We start from the raw sequence: 16760 nt of genomic DNA, 5'->3' as shown, positions 1-16760 counted from the left end.
AGTTAGGCGAGTGGCTCCAGCACATCCCGGGAACAATATCGGGAGATCTCTGTCCAGAAGAGCGCAGTCCTGGGAACAGCTAAGATACTGCGCAAGACTCTCAAGCTCCCAGGCCTCTGGTAGAGGATCCAAGCTTGAAGGATAGACTTTATTCAACTGAAAGAACCATTTTCATCATTGTAACAAAACTGACTACATGAACTTAAAGGAATTATGCTAAAATTCAATTTTTTGTCAACTCATCCATCTAGCCTACCTGTACAGATTTGGTGGTTTTATGGTAACATCCTTTGCTTCTGTCTTGATTGCAACCTCTACAGGGTGTTCATTTTCTAACTATTTTTTGTTTTTACCTGTTTTCCCTTTTACCGTGCAGTATGGCATCAAGAAGAAGGAGGAGAAGGAAGCCGAGGCAGCAGCTGCTATGGAGCAGGCCTCCGAGGGCAGCCTCACCCGCCCGAAAAAAGCAGTTCCTGCTGGCTGCGGCGATGAGGAGGAAGAAGAGAGCATCGTGGATACGGTCATGAAATTCATCCCTGCACCACTCATGGATATGTTCAATAAAAAGTAACAGCGTTCTGGCAGGAAAATGGTTAACTTCTTACAATGTCCATCTAATCAATGCTGTACCACCCTGCCCCACCTCCAGCTGCAGCCACACCTTTCTTCACCTCCCTCCCACCCAGTCAACTCAACTTCTAAGTGTCCTGGAATTACACAACATGCTGTGATTTTGCCCTTAAGTTAAACTTTCTGATCTCACAGTGATTCATACTTTTTAATATCTCTGACAGAGATCTTTCTTGATAACCTGTGATTATTATCGTGTTTTAAAAAGTATGCAACACCTACACAGATCGAATGTCTTTACTTAAGGCAAACTGATGCCATGTTTTCAAAATGCCCAGCACTTAGAATACGACCAGATATCACCCATCATCCACCCTTTTTGTTTGTAAATAGCCTCGGTTATATAAAAAGAGTACTATATATCAGTGAAATATGACGTATAACAAGATAACTAAGAGTATAAGCCATATTTTTAACTTGTAAGAAATGATCCAAATCATATCAAATTTAATTGAATCGTCCTGTTATGTTCTTGCTAATATTTGATACATACAGTGTATATATACTTGCATTTTTATTGGTTCTCCTTGGTTAGGATCATTCCCACAAACTGTCCCATATGTTCTCACTGTTTTAATGTAAATGTGTAGTACGAACACTGGCAAAGCCAATACATCTGTAAACTCAAAAGTGAAGGAATTCAGTTGAAATGAAACTTTTTTGTTTTGCTTTGTTTTGTTTACTTTTTTAAGCATGCAGTAAAGTTGTGAAGTACATATATGGATACCATTTCCTTTGTTATGATGAAGCAAAATACACTGAAAATTTGAGGCAATAACTGGTTTTCCATTTTTATTTAGTTAACGTCTCATCCACCACCGTGTACAGTAAGCGATAATTGACTTTGTGTCTAAAACGTTCTTCCATGGTGGAAATTATAAATGTTCTCCATAAAGTTTGTCTTAAAAAGAGTAAGATGAAATCCTTAAATTCTATAAAGTCACTGGCTATACATGTTTGAGGCTTAAAAAAACAAAGTTCTTTTCCTTCTGTGGTGTTGCACACTCAGCTTTTTGTAATAGGAAATGTAAACGTTTGGCCAGGCTTGTTAATTTTGAATCGTGCTAACACTTTCATCATTTTACTTTTTAAAAAGACACTTCCCAAACACAACTATGTTGTGAATACACTATATGTGAACAGACAGTGACAATAGTGCAATATATTGTTCAAAATGAAGTTGTCTCGTGTCCGTTGGTTTAACTGATGGGAGTCGAATCCCAAATCAGCAATAACAGACAATCTTCATTGTTGTGTGTTTGAAGTTAATCCCTAATGTTAGTCGATGTTAAAGACGCGAGGGTGGCTTCTTACTGTAGCGAGACTTAAGAGTTCATTGGTCAGAGGTATTTACTTAAAACAAGGAAGAGAGAAAGTGGGATGATTCGTTTAATGTTGTGAGAAGTGTTCATCCACGTGACATACGGCATCCAGGGTTTGTGTTCAGAGTTACAAACTACAGGTTTTTACAAGCAGACATTAACAAATCAAAGTCATCCTTGGCATCTTGAAAAAATAACATTGACCTGCTGTTTATAGTTTACAGTTTACTCTGCCTTGCAGGTAACTGTAATAGCACAAATTTAAAAACAAATGAGGACGGAATAAATATATCCTCCTCATGCCTTTTCTTTAAATTTCTCCATCATTCCCAGTGTCTTGTTAAACATTCCAGATATTTCAGACATTCCACCAGACTCGAGCTGGTAACACGCAAACTTAGATTTACACTACACCTCAGTAAATGCCTTTTCAGCCTACAAGTACATCACAATGAATAACTTAAATTTGATGCTGTAACCGCAAAATTTATCTAGACTGAATCTGATTAATGGCACTAAAATGTTGCTGCGGAGAGGTTATATTAGCTGCCATTTAGGAAAAGTCCCGCATGAAGTCTAGGGGAAATCATAAATGTGCTTTTTGCAGTGATCGGTTAAATTTTGTTGGAAAATACTTGTGCACAGTAGCCATAGGTAGGTGTTAAATTAGGGTTTTCAAAACCAGCTGTTTCGCCACATTATGACTGTTTTTATTAAGCTAGCTAACCATGAAATGACACTAATTCTGATCTTGTGTATTTCTGTGGCGTAGAGAAAGGGAAATTTAGCTTCTCTCTGTGTTTTGTGAGCTCTGTAATCATGGTGAATATATACATATATACCCTGAATATGTTAAAACAAAATCAAATGGCACAGTGTGGTAAGATCATCTGTAGAGCACATTTATTGAACTTCCTGTGATTTTATTGTACCTGTAAACTGCCTTTGCCAGCCTCTGTTCCTACAGTGTGTTAGCAGCTAGCTAGAAGCCAGTAGATGTTTCATGCACTCAAATCCATCATCACAGCAGTTATTCAGTCAAACCAAAGAATAGTGCTGGTAGTATTAGACCTAGTCAAGGGGTGTCATTCCCATTTAGTTCCTGCATATCTGATTTATTTTAAAATTCTCAGGTATTCTAGTAATGTTTTTCATAGACGTTAAACATATTTAGCCTTCACTTAGAGTCTCATTGGGTTCTCGGCTAAAGAATTTTATATTTTCATTGCTAGCGGATTAGCAAGCCTATAGCTACGGTCTTTCTTTATGAGTGAAATATCTCTTTTTTTGGCCCAGAAAATAATCTAGAAAGCTACAATTACTGCCCCTGCAAAGGACGACAACACCTTAGCAAACGTCGTTAGCGCGTGCATTCCTTCAGGCTATGAGTGAGTGTGCTCTGAAATCAGATCAAGCTTTGCTTCTCATCCACTGACATAATCATGGACTCATTCATCATCATCATCATCATCATCTTGTAAATGTCGGTTGATTGCGCTCCAAATGGCTTTTTGATCACTGCCTAAACAAACTGCCCAAGTCATGCGTAATCAATATCCTGTTGTCCAGTAGACTGTGTCAGACACCCAGTCAGTCATTTGTGCCACTCATACAGCCATTGATAGAATTTAAAAAGCTGCCTGAAAAACATGGCACAAAAAAGAAAAAAAAAATCTTTTGATGTGACTTGAATGTAACTGTCTGACGTTTCTCTCTTCTTGCATCTGTCTCTCTCTTTTCTGTACTTGTTGAGAAGATATTTAGTCTGGTGCAGTATGTTTTTCTTTCTTGTCTGTAGCCGGTCCTGTCCTCTGGTGGTTGATATTTTGAGAGAAAAAAAAAACATGTTCATTTAGTGTATTCTTTTGTACTGCAAAATCTTCTCACCCCCCTCCTCTCTCTCTCTCTCTTTCTCTGTAGCTCCCTATTTGTTGACCAACATGTATGCATGCTTATGGTGTGCGATGTAGGCAAGGTTGTTGATATAATCGTTCCGTGTCCTCTCTGTGTTTCAAAGCGCCACCTGTTAGCCTCACTGCATGCCATTTTAGACTAATATTTCGGTCTGTAACTTTCCTGCAAAAATGGAATCACCGCACACTGAGAATAAAGTGATTTCATATGATTTTTCATCGTCTTGTGTTTCTGCATTCAAACAGTACAGCAGCAAGTCTTTAGCTACCTGTGTGTACAAGAGAAAAAAAGAAAACAATATATGGAAGGAGTGGTAGAGTCATGTAGTGTGTTTCTGGGAGGCGGGATCATCCCCGCTTTGTGACTCTGAGACGTGGCCTGCCGTCATGGATCATATCCCATTGCATGGCATTCGTTGAGGAAGTATGTGCAAAAACCTTTAATGTATTTCACATGTTACTGTTTGTGTCAGTCAAACCTGTTTTTCATCTCAACATGACTGTTGTGCATTTTTTACTTTTTTTTTTCTCAGAAGGAATTTCAACATCTATTCAATAAAAGCGAAAAGGGCTGTAAACAGAATGCAGTTTGTCGTTCAAATCGTGATTGGAGGCAGACCTGACTTGTGATCGTGTCACAGTGAGTACATAGACATCAAAGAGATGCAAATGGCATATCTCTCATAGCAAACTGGTTGCCATAAGTGCGTCTGTGATAATGGGTTTACGGGTAACAGCAGACCTTTAACATCAAACAAATCCACTGAAAAGATAATAAAGGAATGCCGAGGAGGGATGGCGCCCGACTTTTGCGCTGGTTTTAATTTGGGAACAGAAAGCAGGCAGAAAGTAAAACCAAATTATTCAATTAATCTGTTTTGACATTTCTGAGTTTATTCCTTATCTCACTATTTTGGATTTCTAATGTTGCTTGCCCACAAGGTTACAAGCATCACATTTTAGCATTTACTGTTCAAGGCTTGTCATTTATGTACCTCCCACTCATGCATCAGCAAGTTCCACTTGGTAAAGGTATGCTGACATTCTTCATTCTTCTCTGCAGCGCTGCCGTGCATTTTCAGAAATACACAGCTTTTTTACAAGAATAACAAACACGTTAATTTATCCATAAATAATAGTATTTTCACTTGTGTGATAAAGCAGGCAATTTGGATGCATTCTGTTGAACTTCAGAAACCACATGTGGTTTCCAGTGCACATGGGGAAAAATCTTTCTTACTGTCTGTTCCAACAGATGCTGAGCAATTTATGCTCTGCCGGCTCTTCACGCATAGATACTCCCATCCCTTGACAGGTTGTTATTATTAGTATTTAAAATGGCATTAACAGCAATATATTAAGATTAACAACTAAATACAACCTTCAAATTTTTGAATAAAAAATGGACTAAATGTCTTTTCTAAAGTTACCTGGAGTCATTCACAACACCAAATGAAGCAAAGATGTATTCAAAGCATTTCCTCAAGCTTAACTCAGAGAAAGCCCATATATTCTTCTATTTTCACCAGAGTCGAGGCTGCGAAATTACTAGTACGCTAACTGAGATCACTGTTAAAGAAAAGACGGGACAGATTTTCTCTTTCACTTTACATACGTTTTAAAAAGTTTTAAAAATAAATTAAAACACACCCAAAACCACCAACATCTGTCTCTGTGTGTGCCACTATATTCTCACAGTCATTTCCCCAGTGGATTTTCATAACAGCTCTGGACTCTGTTTAAATCATGATTGTAGTTGCCTCCTACGATTTCAACCTCGTCACACTTTTGAGCACACAGAAGGGTCTTGGTTCCCCCTCTGCAATAAAAGTCCACAAGTCTCCCTTGTGGAGGAAATGGAGGTATAAATCAATTCCATTAGCATTCATGCACTGAGGCAGCTTTTTCAAACCCAGCAGCCTTTGTGCTCTCTGAGCAGCACTTAGGCAGCAGGAGAGCCACGGCTCTATTGGTGTCCTATAGACATGCAACAGTCGATGTCAATTAACTGCTCTCTACTGGGCACTGACTCCTGGCTTTACAACATTCACACTGAAACTGGAATCAGTGTTTTTTTCTCTTTTATAAAAAACTTAATGGGAACATGGACAGAACTGCTGTCGCACTGTTGTGATATAATATATAACTCTATTAACAATAAATCTAAATGACAATAATAGACAGATAACCTGAGTGATAACCTGAGGCTATCCAAACCTACTTGTCTATATATGAAAAAGTAAATGTCCAACTAAAGCTAGCATGACTTGATGCTTTTTGTGGTTAACCACAGTTAATTCATGATCTAACAATCCAGGTTTGATAGCTTTTTTCGTAATCCCACAATACTGAATGAAGCAAATGAAAAATACTCGGCCATACTGCATTTAGTTCTTTGCGTAATATTTATTTACCGTATAGATGCTAAACCAAATTCTCCCTCCCCTCACCACCAGCTGGTCACGGCTGATGGCCGCCCCTCCCTGAATCTGGTTCTGTCGGACGTTTCTTCTGATAAAAGGGAGTTTTTCCTTCACACTGTCGCCGAGTGCATGCTGACAGGCGGTGCCCGGTTTCTGGGGTTTTCTCAGTATTATTGTAAGGTCTTTACAAGTATTTTAAGGCACCTGCTGTGGTAATTTGGCGCTTAAAAATAAAATTGAATAAAGTTGAACTGAATTCAGTTTGATTCAGCTGAAATAATTTCATGGAGTGTGACTCTCCAATCTCTGTGGACATAAATCAGAGCTCCAACATTAAAGTGGATTTGTTGTTATTTTACATTTATCAGACCATTAAAAAGTCATCAACAGTTGTTACAGCTCTTGCCGATCACACATGTGAGAATAATAACTCTTCAAGATGGATCCTCAGGTCTTCACTGAATGGAAGGAGCGTTATACATGCAGTATGTGCATGTTTGCTGAAAAACTCTGTTGGCTATTGTGAATGGACAGGTCATTTTCCTGGACTGTTTATCAAGAGACTTACCAAGAGTGTTTTCAGACTTTAGTTCGTGAGGTTTTGCTTTAAGTTATTGTTTGTTTAGGTTACAGCAACAGAACTACTTCAGGTTTCTTCTGAAAAGATCTAAGTTTGGTTATATTTACCAGAGAAGAAGCTTTTTAATAACAAGGTGAGGCAACATGTGACACTAACAATATCAGTGCATATTTTATGTGCTCTTACTGACCTGCTATTCTGCGTGACGGGGGATGCAGGAGGGAATCGTTTTCTGAATCAGATGCCAAAACATATCTGACAGATGAAATGAATAGGTTTTTATTGCATAATTACACAATCTGTACAGGTACAGTCAGTTGTAATAAGCATATTGGAACAAATCATGCTGGGAATACATGAAGAGCTATCCTAAATTGCAACTTACAGGCTTAAAGGATCAGCAGCTGAAGTCCTTGTATGATATCCCAAAGGCCATCAGCGCAGAGATCCTGTAGTCGATGCTTTTGGCAGCAACCAAAATACCAGCAGAATGTTCACCGTTCTTAATTCTCTGGCTCATTGCATAATTTCAAGCCCACAATCATTTGATCAACAGCAAGTTGGTGGACCCGTACCACACACTGACACCTTACTTTTAAAGAAGCTCTATCTCCTGTAAGTTTAAGTTTATTCTTATAGGTCTGCGAACAACAACAGTACATATGTCTGTGGTTGTGTAGTTTTACAGTGAAACATACAGTAAGACCAACAGTGTGCGTTCAGTGTGGTCATATTTCTACAGAGCAAAACCAAAACACAGAAACAGGCAATCACTCTGAAAAAGGTTTGTGTGTTTTCTCATTCAACTAAATCCAAAATGGACACACTGCTCCAAACAGATAAGCCTGCTGACTCCTCTGATTAGCATATGGTGATTATGTATATGCAAATTAATTCTTGGGAAGTAAATGTGATTCAAGTCTGTGAAAACACCTCACTCTCCATTTTCAGCCCTGTATCCACTGGACTCAGATAGGTATCAGCAGCATCCTGGGGACCCTGTGATTGACAAGTCCACTGACATAAGATTGCAGCAGCCGCCAAAGCTCAGGTGAAGCTATAATAGGTCCATTTAATGAAAAAGTAGCTCAGAGACCTTCCCCACACATATCAGCAACAGACAAGGGAGCTGCGTTTTTTTATCCACCTTGGTGACAAGAGGTCGGACGTATTATAAGGCGTTTAATTTAAGCAGAGGACTCTCAGGGAACAATCTTCCATTTCACTGTGTTAAAAGGAGCAGACAAATGGGTAGAAAAGGATTTAAAAAGTTCAGTTAAAGAGCACTGCTGACCTCAATTAACGAGCATTTCTCCTCCGAGTATGAAGTGCTACATAGCTGACATGCGATGATGATGTGCAGTCTTTGTCACTGTTCCGCGAAACCTTATGCGAGTTGACCTGCATTATATATAAAACTTCCTCCATCTAAAAACAGAAGATGGAGACTGGGAATATGAATACTGCATGAACCCCCCAATCAGGATTTGAAGGAGGTAAACAGGATGTTTTCCTCCTTCTATAAATACCACAGCGCTTCAGTAACGTCTCCTTCTGGGAATCTGTCAGTCGGAAGTGCTGCTTCTTCTGTCTCCCAAAAGAAAAATAAAATAAATCAACCAGCATTCACACTGGGATGGCAGCTGTGCTATAGATTCAGCTGATGTGGCTCAGGATTCTCAAACCTTTCTTTTTAGAGCTAAATAAATGTTGTACTACCTGACATAGTTTTTTATTAGTGTCACTGCCCTTCATGTATTCAGGTAAGATTATTCTCTTCTTTCTTAACCTGTAATTCTTTCCGTCAGTTGTCTAGAGTGTGTAACTGTTTCGCCCTGCCCTTTTTTCTAATTTTGGATCTATAAGTGAACGTGTGTATATACTCAGTAACATCCAAATTGATTCCTAGACTTTTCTCACGAAACCCAGAGTGCAGACTTCCTCAATGATCTGTACAAAAGCACGCAGCAAGTTATTTATTTTTTAAATTATTAATTCTTCATTTGTCCAGGTAAAAATCTCATTTCCAAGAGAGACCTGGCATCATGGCAGCAAAAGCCAAACGGCTTTTGAAATTTTTTTTTTTTTTTTTTTACCTTGATCATGGCTCAAGAATTGGCAGTTCATCTTGTAATTGGAAGGTTGCCAGTTCGAGCCCCGGCTTGGACAGTCTCGGTCGTTGTGTCCTTGGGCAAGACACTTTACCCGTTGCCTACTGGTGGTGGTCAGAGGGCCCGGTGGCGCCAGTGTCCGGCAGCCTCGCCTCTGTCAGTGCGCCCCAGGGTGGCTGTGGCTACAATGTAGCTTGCCATCACCAGTTTGTGAATGTGTGAATGACTGAATGTGTAAAGCGCTTTGGGGTCCTTAGGGACTAAATAAAGTGCTACACAAATACAGGCCATTTACCATTCGATTATTTTTCCACCCCAATAAAAAAATGTAAGCAGCTGAGTTGTCAACTTTTTCAACCTGTTCTTATTTTTCTAAGGTTAAGATGTCCTTAGACACTAATACATGTAACCGGTTGTGTCTCACGTCCTTCACATTTTACTCCGTTATTACAGCTAAAAGTCGGAACTGAAAGAGTTGGGTTTATGTGATCTGAAGATGGTTTCTGATGAGCAGACTGGGAGGACTGCTGTTTCTAATTAAAACTGGAACTATGTTACACTGATTGAGCATGGAAATTATGGCCCATTGCCTCAGAGACATCAACAGTCTTTAGAGACTGACTGACGCCGCTTTTTAAAACACATTAGGAAAAATCATCTGTGCGGATTTCATTCATTGATTGCATTAACTTCATTTTAGGCATCTTCACTTGCCTTCTCCGTTTACATTTTTATGCTATTTCTAGTGGACAAGGGAGATCATAAATGTTCCCTTTTAAACTTAAAAAGATTCCATGCATTGTTCTCTTGGTGTCTGTTAAAAAATATGTGACACTTTTTTTTTCTTTTATTTCTTAGTTATTGATCCCACACAGTACATTACATGTTATGGTCATCAAAAAGGCCTCCTTGTATCTCACAACATCAGAGTCTTGGTCTACCTTCCTCAGTGTACTCTTACTTACTTTCAAACGTGATGCATGAACTATAACAGTACATTTAGCCGAGCTCAATCTGAAGCCTTACTTCCCAGAAAGTGCTCTTTTGGAATAAGCTCTGCTGAGCTGCAAAATTGAACTGCCAGTCGTCTATGGAAATTTGATAACAGAGGGTAATGCTCTGAGCCTGATGTCTGAATTCTCACTCTGAAGTAGCTGTGGCAGAGAGCGCTGTAAGGTAAATCACTATCTATATGGCTATCAGTGGGTTGGGAATGTAGTAAAGGTGGAAAAAATAAAAAGAGGAAATCAGACTAGGAGGTAAAGGTCCCCAGTCAAAAACTGTAAATAATAAAATAAAATAATAAAATACTAATAAAATATTATTAGTATTTTATTTGTTGAACCATCTGGAACCATCAGTCCAAGTTCCCCCTTGTTGCATCTTTGAATCCACCCACATTGCCTCTTATCCAAGCCTTAGCTGGCACTGTGATCCATCCAGAAAACCAATTACATATAGCAGACGGCCTAATTGACTCAAATTTAATTTAAGTCGTTCATTTGTTCCACTGTCAAGAGATGGGCTGCAATTTATGCAGAAGAGATGCTGTGTTGCTTTGAACAAATGGGCAGCTTTGAAATTGAAATGCTGGCTTTTGTATAAGAGGAACCAGTGGGCAGCTTATGATCTTCAATCAGAAGCCAGTGACTTAAAGAGCAGGTCGTTTAATTTGAGATCCCTGTCAGTGCAGTGTGTTTTAGGAGATTTATGTGCTTAAAATGCAGATTCCCAATTACGTTAGGGAGCAGAACCCTGCTTTATACTGTTAATCCAAAATTTAACACTGAAATACAACATTTCATTTTAATGCTCTGTGACTGGAAGTTACCTTTGTTTAAAGAAACGCTGCCTCAGTGAAGACAATGTTTCACCTTGCTGATGGCTAGTTTAGGCCTGTTGGATCCAGGTGCAGATGGCGTCAGCTACTGCCTTCAAATACTGATTGTGGCGCCATGCATCTCTTTACTTTACCAAGGCTTGCGGTAGCAGCTCAAAACATGCTCAAGGAAACAACCTGCCTGGCACACTGGGTGTGCTAGGTGCAAGAACCCAACAATGCAAGTTAGAAGGGTTTGGCAGAACATCATACATCGACTGGATCAGAAATCTGAGTGTTGTTGGTTCCCAGGTCCAGTTCCCTGTCTAGGTAATCTTCCATGCCGATGCCTGTAAGATTTCTGACCTGATTTTTCTCATGGGCTCCTCTTTTGAAGTCTTTAAAATCAGATGTCGGATTATAAACTAGAACGGTCATCTTGCAATCACTTAAAATTTCCCATTTAGAGATGAAAATATATCACCCATATTTTTGTTTTTTATTGTGGTACATTCCTTATCTCTGTATCCATATGGATGTTCAGCTTCAGCAAGAATAAACTGAAAATGTAGTAAAGATGGTTGTGTTGATATTAGGGATAGGTGGATTTTCTGACCTAGAAATCATAGAGCTGATAAAATGGTGACAATGTGAGTCTAAAATAGTCTGTTAACAGATCTACAACACACAGCATCTAAAGGCATACTAATGTTAATGATTGTTGGGAACAAATAAATCCAAACAAAATGATTTTCTTCAATCAAAATAAGTTAGAAAAGCGACATGCCTTTTCATTAAACACATTCGACTTGCATCCAGTAATATTAGAAGCTCCAGATAAGACTACTCATTAAGCCAGGCACAGCATGCGATTGCTTGAGTGCACCTAAAACACATGCAATTTTCTCTGTGGAGAATTCAACAGTAGAGATTTAATTGGAACTAAAAATAGAAAATGACCTTGAAGGACACCAGGTGAGCACAGTACCAAATTATTTAGTGAACCGCCATGTCTATAGTATGACGTAGGACTACTGAGAACAAACATGATCTACTTGCATGTCATTATAATTGGAAAAAAGAAGAGCATGGGTCACTCGAACACTTCGGTCCCCACAATCATTTGGGAGCATCAGCTAGCCCACATACCTCAACTCCAGGTAATAAATAGTGTTTTTAACCATTCCCTATCCAGTAGAATAGAATTCAACTTTATTGTCATTGCACATGCACAGGTACAGGGCAACGAAATGCAGTTTGCATCCATCCAGAAGTGCTTTAGTGATATAGATATATTACAATATATATTAGCAATAATATAGATATGTGAGTATATTACAGAAATGGGTCTATTATGGTATGTTATAATGTACACGGTATGAAGTATGTTGTGAATATTCTATAACTATAAGTATGTACAGGCTGTAGTGAGTACAAGCTATGTACAGGATATGAACAGGATATAAATATGAAAAACTATACAGAATATGAAATAAATAACTTTACAGAATCTGGGATATACAGCTATACAGAAATGGGAACTATGCAAGTTGTAAACAGTTGTAGGATTAAAGATTATCGAATGTACAGAATGATTATTTACACAGAGCTATACAGTAGTGCAGTTAAGATAAGTGAGGGTGTAGATAGTTTCTACAGAGGCTATATAAAGTGCTAGTGGTTGTGAGTGGTGGTTCAGTCCATGTTATTATTGTGTTTGAGGGTACAGTTGTCCATTGTGGGTGTGTGTATGTTCAGTCCATGAGTTTAACGTGGGTCAGATGTCAGGAGGCAGAGTTCAGGAGTCTGACAGCTGTGGGGAAGAAGCTGTTCCGGTACCTGGTGGTCTTAGTCCGGAGGCTCCTGTGGCGCCTCCCAGAGGGCAGGAGGGTGAAGAGTCCATGTGATGGGTGACTGGGGTCTTTGATGATTTTCCCAGCCCTTTTCAGACACTGCTTCCTGTAGATGTCTTTTATGGCAGGAAGTGGTGCTCCGGCGATGCGCTGGGCAGTTTTCACGACCCTCTGCAACGCCTTCCGGTCCGAGGCAGAGCAGTTCCCGTACCAGACTGTTATACAGTTGGTCAGGATGCTCTCGATGGTGCAGCGATAGAAGTTCACCAGGATGTCTGAGGACAGGTGGTTCTTCCTCAGAGTCCTCAAGAAGAAGAGGCGCTGGTGAGCCTTCTTGACCAGCTTGGAGCAGTTGGTCGTCCAGGTGAGATCCTCGGAGATGTGGACTCCCAGGAACTTGAAGCTGCTCACACGCTCCACAGCCGTCCCCTTAATGTGGATGGGTGGATGTGGGTCAGCATTCCTCCTGTAGTAATGTGAATGGGTAGTTCTTTTAATACCTACAATATTTCAACAAGAAATGTTCAGCTTTTTAGAGCACCAAAGCGTCAAATTGGGAATTTCATCTACTTCTACAATCACTTTGAATAAGTTTTGCCTTTCTTCACAAGTTTTAGGAGCTTCCCTCATTTCAAGTTTTATGTTTTCTTGCATTATTTAGAATTTCCTTGCATCACTTCTCTCTGATCTGTAGAAAATGGCAGCACATGTAGGTGTACCATCAACTGTAGGTGCTCAGGAGCGATCAGCTAGATGGGTAACCGCAGGAGCTAATTCACTCAGCTTTCTTATTCGTTGCTGCTGCGGTGGATTAAGACAGGATTTAGGATTCATCTGTGATTATGACCTCATGTTCTTTTTATTTAAGGTAAATCAGATACCAGCACCACAGGCCTGTGTTTCTGAGCAAGGCTTTCTCTGCTAATGTTAACATTTGGAGCAGAAGAAGTAGTTGTTTGTTGTGCTGTTTGTGCAATATGTTGTTTTGCTAGCGATCATGTAAGACATCATTATATACCAGCTAGCCCAACTTCAGTAACCCTACAAAAGTCACTGCTGTTTAGTTTCCCATCTTCATTTATGTTGGAAGTGATAGCAGAGCTGTACGTTTAAATTTTTTCAGAAATCTCTCAGTCAGAACATGCTATATCATGTTTAGGTGGAAACTAGCGAGCTGACTTCTAACTCCGTTGAATTTAATAAATTCTTTTTTCATGGATGTCTGGATGTTAAACTCAATAGTTACACCTGGTAAAGCAGCAACGCTGATCATTTTATTAAAGATGAAAGAATTTAGACAGTTTTTAACTCCCAGTGATGCCACAGTGTTCGTCTTTGGGACCTCAAGCTGACGGAGTTTGGACCCAGATTACTCTGCAAGGCTCCTGATTACGGTAGCCGTAATGCTCCGACAATCCATCAAGCGGTGCGGCTTCATAGCTTACCAAAGTCGCACTAAAACATTTATTGACAGATTTCTGCGCACCATGTACCACATAAAATCGGTTCGAGGACAGCAAGCACAACCAGAATTCATACATAAAGCACACTGTCAATTTTTGAGAAAATTAAAGGATTTTTATCGCAATATATATCGTTACCACACATGCTTCAACTTATACTGTGATATGGATTTTAGGCCATATCGCCCAGCCCTAATTTATAATAAAGATCAAATAACATGTACAGTCAATAGAGTTTTTGAGACATAGCTCTCACACTGCTTGTATTTATTAGTGACCAGGGAGATACTTAGTTGAATCCTTTTTTAAGAAACATTAGTAGAAAGGTACACATTTTACGATCACATTAATATCTATACAGATCACAGATCACCGACTAGGCCGTTTTAGACTGTGTGTTTCGATGGGCATGATGGATGCTGAATAATTTGTGGCTGGCTGGAGCATAGCGTGGTTTCAAGGTTTAATTTCCTCTTTTCACAACATGAGCCAGTAAAAGCAGGAATGTTCTTGGTGCAAAGTTTCTCCTGTTGTTTACTTTAATTGTGGCTACTACTGCGGTCTTAACGTTTCCCTTCTGTCACCTCAAAGAAAGATGGCAAAGTGACCCCAGGAAAACAATCAGAGCAGAGAAACAAAGAGTCTTCATATCAGACAGACTCCACATTTCCCCTGAACAATAGGAAATGCTGACTTTTATAATAGCCACAGCAACCAGGCTTTATTTCCCCAGGTGTCATGGTGATTTGTTTCTCTTGTACAGAAGCTATGTAAAATAAAAGATGCCCAGTAATGTATGACTCTTTAGTTGTGGCCTTTTAATTGGATTTCTTTGAGAGATCAGATTAACCTCAAGGGGCCTCTGCCTCTGATTGTAGCCTGACACCCAGTTTCCCCCTGCCTCGCTGTGAGGCTGTTTAATTCACTTTGTGTTGGTAAGGGCTGCCATTTATCATGTCAGGACTTGCTTTTGATTGATTCTCAGTGTTTTTGTAAACAAGATCTGCTCAGGGGTCCCAGGGGATTTGTCCTAGGATAATTTATCTCTTCCTGCAATAGATATTCATGCAAAAATTACAATTTATGATTCAAAACACTGCTGTAAAGCATGAATGAAGATATGCAGTTGTGTTTTACAAAGAGTCACATCACTGAATAAAATCTGGTGATTATTTGCAAAGAATTTTCCAGGTCCAGCAGACTTTGCAGTTTCAATTAGAAATAAAGACAAGTGTGGCACTTTTCAAAGAATCATGTGCCCTCTTAGATATTTAATTAGACCATGCATTTAAATTTCATTTGGTACTTGCTTAACACCATTATCTTCACATGACCTATTCTTAGGCCTTATAAATATTCAGTTCATTCATAATGATCTTGATTATAACCAAGTGTTTAACAATTATGTGTAATTAAATGCAGGAAGGGTTGCAAAATCCTCTCTCTTATTCATAATGTAGTTACTGTATCCTATCAGACTCAAGAAGGGAGAGTTACAATGTAAAATGTACAGAAAATTGTTCTGATAAAAATATTCCCGTAGCTGTTAATGACAATGGGAGCTACTGATCTTCGCAATGGAGGATTTATATTTCCATTTTCAAGACAATCTTAAGGACTTTTTATTCATGTTGTTCTAAATATTGTGGTGAAATTTGATTGTTGATACTAGAAATAGTGGTAGGCAAAAAATAATAATATTTCACAATCTCTAAAAAATTTATCTGTTGAGTTGAATTAACAGGTGATAGTTTGTATTTTTTAATTCGTTTTTTAATAAGGCTCATGAGGATCTGTTTAATAAAAGTCTTACTCTAGCTGTTGAACTGCGAGAGGTCGTGTTTTATTAAATAAATGTTTCTGTGTGTAAACAGAAAACACAGTCCCTGCTTCACCCCTGCTTTGGATCCATACACTGTGTTTGTTGGTGGCCTACAGCAAAAAGAGCAGTGCTCTCGTTTCTGTGGGGACCAGTGGAGTGAACAGACCCTGAAACATTGATGTGGAGGGCACACATGTACTCGTCCCCTGGCACTACACAGAGTCCCAGTCACCTCCAGGAAACACTTACATAGTAGAATCTTCTAAATAACTCAAACCACTTTCTTCAATGTCCTGTTATAGTAAAAAGGGAAGACATATGTTAGGGAATAAAATTAGAGCAGCAGCTCATTTAGCAAAGCAGTTTTGCTTGATATTTCAGAAACTAATGACAAACTGTCATCCTGTGGTGTGCTATAGTTAGCCATTAATTCAGGAATAACAAGATTTATCACCAAGGATCCCCAGTGAGGGCACTGAACCACTCCAAGTCCAGCTGTGACAACACTGCGTTGGTATACTGGGAAAATCTTATTAATTTTCTCTCACAGAACCCTGACGATGTGTGACATCTGACAAATATTTTCGCTTTTAACTTGCAGATGAAGAGTGGAGAATTTTTATTCTGTAAGAGGGAGAAAACTCACATGTTGATCCAAGTGACGACAAGTCTGTGTTACATGTCAGGTTAAGTTTCATTTTTACTGATATAAAAGCTACTTGTGGACGCTCCTTTGTCACAAGAAGTCATGACAGCAGGTAGCTCTGCATGTTTGGCAGAGTTTGGCAGTTTTTAATTTTCACACCAGATCCCCTCACGATGCA

General features: G+C 39.2%; 1 protein-coding gene across 2 annotated transcripts in view; it reads left to right on the top strand.

The window, feature by feature from the left end:
* The window catches only part of cplx1 (complexin 1), a 69338-nt gene extending 65261 nt beyond the window's left edge, over positions 1–4077 (top strand). For both annotated transcript variants that reach the window (XM_004571141.5, XM_004571142.6), the window contains exon 4: positions 377–4077. In XM_004571141.5, the coding sequence (XP_004571198.1) occupies positions 377–571 (195 nt within the window). In that variant the 3' untranslated portion in view covers positions 572–4077. The remainder of the gene's footprint in view (positions 1–376) is intronic.
* The last annotated feature ends 12683 nt before the right edge of the window (positions 4078–16760 follow it).

The sequence above is a fragment of the Maylandia zebra genome, linkage group LG2 (assembly GCF_041146795.1).
Source record: "Maylandia zebra isolate NMK-2024a linkage group LG2, Mzebra_GT3a, whole genome shotgun sequence".
NCBI lineage: Eukaryota > Metazoa > Chordata > Actinopteri > Cichliformes > Cichlidae > Maylandia > Maylandia zebra.
The sequence above is the reverse complement of the archived record's forward strand: the minus strand, read 5'-3'. Positions and strand labels throughout refer to the sequence as shown.